Raw genomic sequence first — 9,810 nt, 5'->3', positions numbered from 1 at the left:
AAAATATCGGCTAGATTTAGAGTTCTGCGTTAGCCGTCAAAAGCAGCATTAAGGGGTCCTAACCCTGCTTTTGGCCAGCCGCTGGTATTTAGAGTCAGACAGGAAAGGGTCTAACGCTCACTTTCAAGCCGCGACTTTCCCATACCGCAGATCCCCTTACGCCAATTGCGTATCCTATCTTTTCAATGGGATCTGCCTAACGCCGGTATTTAGAGACTTGGCTGAAGTGAGCGGTAGACCCTCTACCGACAAGACTCCAGCCGCAGAAAAAAGTCAGTAGTTAAGAGCTTTCTGGGCTAACGCCGGTTTATAAAGCTCTTAACTACTGTGCTACAAAGTACACTAACACCCATAAACTACCTATGTACCCCTAAACTGAGGTCCCCCCACATCGCCGCCACTATAATAATTTTTTTAACCCCTAATCTGCCGACCGCACACCGCTGCCACCTACATTATCCCTATGAACCCCTAATCTTTTGCCCCTAACACCGCCGATCCCTATATTATATTTATTAACCCCTAATCTGCCCCCCAACGTCGAAGCTACCTTACCTACACTTATTAACCCCTAATCTGCCGACCGGACCTCGCCGCCACTATAATAAATGTATTAACCCCTAAACCGCCGCACTCCCGCCTCGCAAACCCTATAATAAATAGTATTAACCCCTAATCTGCCCTCCCTAACATCGCCGCCACCTAATTTCAAGTATTAACCCCTAATCTGCCGACCGGACCTCGCCGCTACTCTAATAAATGTATTAACCCCTAAAGCTAAGTCTAACCCTAACCCTAACACCCCCCTAAATTAAATATAATGTTAACCTAACGAAATAAATTAAATCTTATTAACTAAAGTATTCCTATATAAAACTAAATACTTACCTGTAAAATAAACCCTAATATAGCTACAATATAATGAATAATTATATTGTAGCTATTTTAGGATTTATATTTATTTTACAGGCAACTTTGTATTTATTTATTTATTTTTTTAAATATATTTTTATTGAGGTTTAGCATAACAGACATAAAACATAGTACGCCCTTTGATAAATAAACAGATACAAACATAATAAGACAAACCATTTCAGCAATTGTGAAATACAATATTGACAGGCAAATGAAACCTCGGTTTTACAATAAATAGCATACATGACTGACCATTTGGAAACACAATTTTAGGCCAATAGGGCTAGAAGAGCAAAAGATATCTGATGGTCAGGTGGATAGCTCACTAGGAGCTTCTAGAAGAGAAACATTGAGTGTATATTAAGGTGTGGGGGGGGGGGAATTTCAGCGGGTAAGCACCGCTATGTAAATGAGGGAAGGGGTGGAGGAGCGGAGCCATATATGTAAAGGTTGCATAAGGAACATGGCGGGATCCCTAAGGTAGTATACAAGGAGTTGGCTATAGGAGAAGAGGACTGTGTGAGCCCTGTGATATTTGGCAGCATAATATGGTATGGGAGTATATAAAAGAGCTGTATGTATATAGAGTAAGGTATGGCCTGCTCTGTTAGCATAGTAGCAATACATAATAGTGAGATTACACGTATCATTAGCAGTCACCTGTGTCTATTATCATCTATCATCTGTCATAACCAAGAATGTCATTAGAGCCACTTAGCAGCATGATGTAATCGACACACAGATACAAGCATAAGCCATATGTTTCCCGATGGTAAACCTCCGATATCATCTAAACTAGGTGAGGTGATTACCTAAGCATAACTATAATGTATAATGTAACCCCTAATCTTCCCTCCCTAACATCGCCGCCACCTAATTTCAAGTATTAACCCCTAATCTGCCGACCGGACCTCGCCGCTACTCTAATAAATGTATTAACCCCTAAAGCTAAGTCTAACCCTAACCCCCCCCTAAATTAAATATAATTTTAATCTAACAAAATAAATTAAATCTTATTAACTAAAGTCTTACTATTTAAAACTAAATACGTACCTGTAAAATAAACCCTAATATAGCTACAATATAACGAATAATTATATTGTAGCTTTTTTAGGATTTATATTTATTTTACAGGCAACTTTGTATTTATTTTAACTAGGTACAATAGCTATTAAATAGTTATTAACTATTTAATAGCTACCTAGTTAAAATAATTACAAAATTACCTGTAAAATAAATCCTAACCTAAGTTACAATTAAACCGAACACTACACTATAATTAAATAAATTAAATAAATTACCTACAATTACCTACAATTAAATAAACTAAACTACAAAAAAAACAAACACTAAATTACAAAAAATAAAAAAAAGATTACAAGAATTTTAAGCTAATTACAGCTACTCTAAGCCCCCTAATAAAATAACAAAGTCCCCCAAAATAAAAAAATTACCCTACCCTAATCTAAATTACAAAAGTTAACAGCTCTATTACCTGCCCTTAAAAGGGCTTTTTTACGGGGCATGCCCCAAAGTAATCGGCTCTTTTGCCTGTAAAAAAAAACACAATACCACCCCCCAACATTACAACCCACCACCCACATACCCCTACTCTAACCCAAACCCCCTTAAATAAACCTAACACTACCCCCCTGAAGATCTCCCTACCTTGAGTCATCTTCACCCAAGGGCAGAAGAGGACATCCAGACCGGCAGAAGTCTTCATCCTATCTGGGCAGAAGAGGACATCCGGACCAGCAGACATCTTCATCCAAGGGGCATCTTCTATCTTCATCCATCCGACGAGGAGCTGCTCCATCTTCAAGATCTCCGGCGCGGAACATCCTCCTTCCCCGACGACTACCCGACGAATGAAGGTTCCTTTAAGTGACGTCATCCAAGATGGCGTCCCTCGAATTCCGATTGGCTGATAGGATTCTATCAGCCAATCGGAATTAAGGTAGGAAAATCTGATTGGCTGATTGAATCAGCCAATCAGATTGAGCTTGCATTCTATTGGCTGATCGGAACAGCCAATAGTTTGTGAGCTCAATCTGATTGGCTGATTGGATCAGTCAATCGGATTGAACTTGAATCTGATTGGCTGATTCAATCAGCTTTTTCCTACCTTAATTCCTATTGGCTGATAGAATCCTATCAGCCTATCGGAATTCGAGGGACGCCATCTTGGATGACGTCACTTAAAGGAACCTTCATTCGTCTGGTAGTCGTCGGGGAAGGAGGATGTTCTGCGCCGGAGGTCTTGAAGATGGAGCCGCTCCTCATCGGATGGATGAAGATAGAAGATGCCGCTTGGATGAAGATGTCTGCCGGTCCAGATGTCCTCTTCTGCCCGGATAGGATGAAGACTTCTGCCGGTCTGGATGTCCTCTTCTGCCCCATCGGATGAAGACTTCGGCCCAGTTGGGTGAAGATGACTCAAGGTAGGGAGATCTTCAGGGGGTAGTGTTAGGTTTATTTAAGGGGTGTTTGGGTTAGAGTAGGGGTATGTGGGTGGTGGGTTGTAATGTTGGGGGGTAGTATTGTGGGGGTTTTTTACAGGCAAGAGAGCTGATTACTTTGGGGCATGCCCCGCAAAAAGCCCTTTTAAGGGTTGGTAATAGAGCTGTTAACTTTTGTAATTTAGATTAGGGTAGGGTAATTTTTTTATTTTGGGGGGCTTTGTTATTTTATTAGGGGGCTTAGAGTAGGTGTAATTAGCTTAAAATTCTTTTTTTATTTTTTGTAATTTAGTGTTTGTTTGTTTTTGTAATTTAGTTTAGTTTATTTAATTGTAGGTAATTGTAGGTAATTTATTTAATTTATTTAATTATAGTGTAGTGTTCGGTTTAATTGTAACTTAGGTTAGGATTTATTTTACAGGTAATTTTGTAATTATTTTAACTAGGTAACTATTAAAATAGTTAAAAACTATTTAATAGCTATTGTACCTAGTTAAAATAAATACAAAGTTGCCTGTAAAATAAATATAAATCCTAAAATAGCTACAATATAATTATTTGTTATATTGTAGCTATATTAGGGTTCATTTTACAGGTAAGTATTTAATTCTAAATAGGAATACTTTAGTTAATAAGATTTAATTTATTTCGTTAGATTAAAATTATATTTAACTTAGGGGGTGTTAGGGTTAGACTTAGCTTTAGGGGTTAATACATTTATAAGAGTAGTGGCGAGGTCCGGTTGGCAGATTAGGGGTTAATACTTGAAATTAGGTGGCGGCGATGTTAGGGAGGGCAGATTAGAAGTTAATACTATTTATTATAGGGTTTGCGAGGCGGGAGTGCGGCGGTTTAGGGGTTAATACATTTATTTTAGTGGCGGCGAGGTCTGGTCGGTAGATTAGGGGTTAATAAGTGTAGGTAAGATAGCGGCGACGTTGGGGGGCAGATTAGGGGCTAATATAGGGGTCGGCGATGTTGGGGGCAGCAGATTAGGGGTACATAGGGATAATGTAGGTGGCGGCGGTGTCCGGAGCGGCAGATTAGGGGTTAATTGTGTAATGCAGGTGTCAGCGATGTCGGGGGCGGCAGATTAAGGGTTAATAAGTGTAAGGTTAGGGGTGTTTAGACTCGGGGTTCATGTTAGGGTGTTAGGTGCAGACTTAGAAAGTGTTTCCCCATAGGAAACAATGGGGCTGCGTTGGGAGATGAACGCTGCTTTTTTGCAGGTGTTAGTTTTTTTTTCATCCCAAACTGCCCCATTTTTTCCTATGGGGGAATCGTGCACGAGCACGTTTTAGCTGCTTACCGCTACCGTAAGCAACGCTGGTATTGAGGGTTGAAGTGGCAGTACATTAGGCTAAACGCACCCTTTTTGGGCCTAACGCAGCCCTTCAGACAACTCTAAATACCAGCGTTGTCTTAAGGGTGCGTTGGGAAAAAAAGCGGCGTTAGCTACGCGGGTCTTTACCGACAAAACTCTAAATCTAGCCGTATATTTTTTCCATAAGGAAACTAAATCCACAACCCTTAAAAGAAAGTACATATAAGTTTTAATTTTCTACATGCACTTAAAAATAAGCAACAGGCAAAATTACACCGAAGCATCAGCCTGAAGGACCTTTCTACCAAAAGCTGCCTCAGAAGAAGCGAAAACATCAAAATGGTACAATTGATTTTATTTATGCAATGAAGACCAAGTAGCTGCCTTGCAAAGTTTGTAAACAGAAGCTTCATTAAACCCACAAATAAGCTATCAATCTAGAATGAGCAGTAATCAGTTTAGGAGGGGTCTGACCGGCCTTCAAGTAAGTTTCATGAATCAAAAGCTTTAACCAAGAAGATACAGCAGAAGCTTTCTGACCTCACTTAGCACTAAAAAGTCAACAAACTCAAAGTTTGTCTAAAATCCTTAGTAACATCAACATAATACTTCAAAGCTCTAACCACATCCAGATTGTGAAGAATGCTCTCTAAAGAATTCTTAGGGTTAGGATACAAAGAAGGGACTACAATCTCCCTGCTTACATTATTAGTGGACACAACCTTAGGAAGAAAATCAACTGCTTTTATCCTGATGAAAAATCAAATATGGAGAACCACAAGAAAGAGCAGACAGTTCAAAAAATCTTCTAGCAGAGGAAACAGCCAAAAGAAAGAAACTTTAAGGATTTCAAAACAATGGTCAAAATCACACATACAAAACATATGGATCAATTACTATGGAGGAGCACAACTAAAAAAATACTTACTTGCAACTCAAAGCAAAGTTTCTTTATACTTTAAAATTATATTTTATTTGTAGTGTGACGTCACTGAAGACTGCCCCTAAAAACGGGCAGTATAATCGCTAAACAAATTTGCCTTTGGGCATATGAATATAATTATATCAATCTTGAATAGCCATGTGCATTCATTTCCTATAGTTTCCGCATGCACAGTGTTGACTAATAAAGGCTACACTGTCAGACTTTCGTTAAGGTTAAGCGCAAGCGCAGTGTTCCAAGAGAACAATATATATAATAATAATATTCTCATTATTACTAGGGGGAATTCTTTTCATGTTCTCCTTACTTATCTAATGCTGTGCCGCTCCATGACCCACTCTGCAATTGATAGAACGTGTCTGCTGCTCACTGAAAACTGAAACTGGTCCGGTGATGTCAGTGGCTAGGTTTGCGCACTAAGAGACACAGGTGCCATATTCCTACCTGGGTAGACCACCCTTAGAGGACTCGTATAATGAGTCCTACAAGGGGGTTTGGAATATAAAAAATTGTCCAATTACAGAAAAATGGTGCATAAAGGAAAAAATAAGTAATTATGAATTCTTATTATTCTGAATGTTCTTTTGAAAGCTATAATCTTTTTTTTTTTTTTGGGGGGGGGTTCATGTTTATTTAATGTCCACCTTATGTAGAGGGACTATATTGCCGCTTTAAAAAGGGACACATATGAAAAATACATATATCAGTGTTCTTATACAAAACATTTCTTTAAACAGCCCTGAAAACAACCCTGACATATGTATTTTTCATATGTGTCCCTTTTTAAAGTGGCAATATGGCCACCCTAACCTTATGCATAGGCTCAAATGGAGGAGCCTGTAAAACCTTCAGCACCAGATTCAAGTTCCAAGGAGAAGAAATTGGTTTAATAACAGGCTTAATACACACCAACGCCTGAACAATGAATGTCAGGAAGATTAGCCCTTTTCTTGTGAGACAAAACAGAAAGATCAGAAATCTGACCTTTCAAAGAACTGTCGGATAAACCTTTATCTAAACCATCTTCGAAACATTTGCAAAATTCTAGAAATCCTTAAAGAATGCCAAGAAAAAAAACATACAAGATACCACAGAATTAAGTTTTCCAAACTTTATTATACATTTTCCTAGTAACCGGCTTTCAAGCCTTAATCAGGGTTTTAATTACATACTTAGAAAAATTTCTATGCCTAAAAAATAACCATTCAATCTCTATGCCATCAAGTTTAGAATTTCCCATCCCAATGGAAAAAACATAAATTGACAAAGAAAATCCAGCCTTAGAGGAAGAGGCAAGGGAGGGCAACTGGACATCTGAACCAGATCAACAAACCAAACTCTGTCACTGATGAATTTTCCTGCCTGATCTAGGAACATTTTGGGAAGAACCAGATGAGGAAACACAGGCCAGTTGAAAGTACCAGGGAACTATCAGAGCATCCACAAATTCACCTGAGGATCCCTTGACCTTGCAAAGTATCTGGGAAGTTTGTTGTCAACCGAGAGGTCATCAGATCTTCTTCTGGAAGACCCCAAAGACCTAGAATCTGACTGAACACTTCCAGATGAAGAAACCATTCCCCTGGATGAAGGAACTGGCGACCAATTTAACACTCCTAGATTGTGGACTGCTGAAATTAGACAGCAATTGGTCTCTGATCAAGAGAGAATTTGAGAAACTTCCCTCATGGCTAAAGGACTGTGAGTTCCCCCATGATGGTTAACAATATATTGTCTGACTGAAACTAGAGAAAAGATTCTCCTCTCAGGGCCAAGCTTGAAAAGCTCTGAAAATTGCACAAAGTTCAATCTAAGATGTTTATAGGCAACCTTGACTCCCAAGAAGCCCAAACTCCCTACACTGCCAGATACCCCCAAACAGCTCCCCATCCAGAAATATTTGCATCTATAGTGATCACAGACCAAATAAGACAAGCAAAAGAAGCCACCTGCAAAATAAGCTGGTGATACTGCCACCAAGACAAAGACTGTCTTGTTTTGGGATCTAGAAAAATTCTCTGAGACAAGAGAGTATGATCTCTGCACCACTGTCGAGCAAACAGAATAGCATCCAATGCTGCAATCATAAGACCTAGAAATTCTATACAAAGAGCAACATTGGGAAACTGGAGAGACTGAAGAATTTGACAGACCGAAACTAACTTCAATCTCCTTTGATCTGTTATAGAAAGTCTCATGGAGACTGAATCTATCTGAAACCCCAGAAAAGTAACCTTTGTCTAAGGAACTAAAGAACTCTTTAGCAAATTGATCCTCCTAAGATGTTGATGAAAAAAACAACAGTCTGTTGGTGTGAGATTCTGCTAAATGTTAGGACGGAGCTAGTACCAAGATATTGTCCAGGTAAGGAAATACAACTATTCCCTGACCTCTGATGACAGACAAAAGGACATAAGAGCCCCCAGAACCTTTGTGAAGATCATTGGATCTGTAGGCAGACCAAACGGCAGAGCAACAAACTGAAAATGCTTGTCTAGAAAGGAAAACCTCAGAAACTAAAAGTGATCTTTGTGAATCGTAATATGGACATAAGCATTCATTAAATAAAAGAAACGTTACTTGTGGTGACTCTTTCTGGCCATCACCAATGGCATTAGGATAAATACTATTTATTTCCTGGTCATGCATAATTCTACTACAGAGAAGCAAGATGTGATGTTAGTAGTTGGGATAGGGCAGTGCTGTATCCCAGGGATTAGTTTTAGGTAGTCCCTCATGATGTGCTCTGACTGGCACCTAGAGCATCCTGGTTCACTGTTTCTTTTTCTAGCTGTTTTGGGAGCGGGATGGTAAATGGCATTTTTGTTGTGACCTGCCTACAGGACCCTATGGGCACAATCAAGATCTCAGTGACTGAGCCCTTCCATTAATGAGGCCCACCAAAGGGTATAATCTTGCACGTTTCTTATCTCTACCCACTCTAAGAAGAGTTTCCTGGCACATCACAGTTAGTAGCTAAAAGCAGTCTATATACACTGCACGTAATATCAGTGGTTGAGCAACCTGACCTGAGATGCACACAAAAGTACTGGTTCAGGCTGCCCTCAGTCACCATCATGACATATTTCTGTGGTAAGAGTCCACAAGCCATCACATGTGGGATTAAAATCCAGTCTATTAAGAGGAGGCAAAAAAAATACCCAACATACCAAGATCTTTTAATCCCTCCCACGTCCCTATACACCTCAGTCTTATTTTTTTTCTCCACAGAAGTTGGAATTTTGATATAATTCAAAATCAATGTTAATAGGGATTTCTCAGACCAATGTGAGACCTATTTTCTTCCTAAGGGAGCTGGAAATAGGACAGAGAGATGTATAGGTTGGTAATTCTCCCACAGGAAGCTTGTCACTTGCCTGCCACAAGTGTCGCTAGGGCCAGATTTACAGCCCAGGTACCTGTAGGCACCAAAATCTGAAGTGCCCCTGCTCTCTCCACTCACCGATGTTCCGGCGACCTTAACTAAGATGGCTGCCGGCAGTGAAATTACAGCACCGAGTGTGTGCAATGGCCATCTTTGTTAAGGCCTCTGCAAACATTGCGCATTTGTGGGGCAAGCCGTATACCGCTCATGTGTAATACTTGAAATGACCTTAACAAAAATGGTCGCCTTGCATGCACAGTACTGTTATTTTACTGCTGGCAGCCATCTTAGTTAAGATCACCGGCTGACCAGTATTTATAATAGGCAGAGGCAGGAATCCCTCTATGGAGGATGCCTGTAGGCCCATGCCTACTCTGCCTTATTAAAAATCTGGCCCTGCCATCATACAATGATTTGTAGATAATTATGCTAGATGGGTTATTCTCTTTTTTCCTCCCCACAGTTTAAAGTCATTGCTGCCCTGTCTTCTTGGTCACACTTGTGCTGTCTTTTCAGTTAGTAAATGTTATTGCTGCTATTTAGAACTATTTCATGTCATATGTTGTGTACAAAGTTTGTTCATTTTTCTTTTTTACTTACCAGCTGTCAGGGGCCTTAACGATGCCAGTGTGGATGTGAATAGCAGTAATACTGAGCCTGTGTTCACCAGGGCTCAGTCAGTCAACAATGGAACCAACAGCTCTGAAACCTCCAAGATAGTATGCAACCCATTTGTCTGTTCTTTGCCTGACCTACACCCATGCACCTTTTGTCCAGTATA

General features: G+C 39.8%; 1 protein-coding gene across 1 annotated transcript in view; it reads left to right on the top strand.

The window, feature by feature from the left end:
• CARD11 (caspase recruitment domain family member 11) overlaps positions 1-9,810 on the top strand; it is a 1,057,928-nt gene that overhangs the window by 611,548 nt on the left and 436,570 nt on the right. The window contains exon 12 of the mRNA XM_053696753.1: positions 9,633-9,748. Within this exon, the coding sequence (XP_053552728.1) occupies positions 9,633-9,748 (116 nt within the window). The remainder of the gene's footprint in view (positions 1-9,632; positions 9,749-9,810) is intronic.

This window comes from Bombina bombina, unplaced genomic scaffold (assembly GCF_027579735.1).
Source record: "Bombina bombina isolate aBomBom1 unplaced genomic scaffold, aBomBom1.pri scaffold_78_1, whole genome shotgun sequence".
In the NCBI taxonomy this organism is placed as follows: Eukaryota; Metazoa; Chordata; class Amphibia; order Anura; family Bombinatoridae; genus Bombina; species Bombina bombina.
Note: the sequence above shows the minus strand (reverse complement) of the source record. Positions and strands in the feature narration are given on the sequence as shown.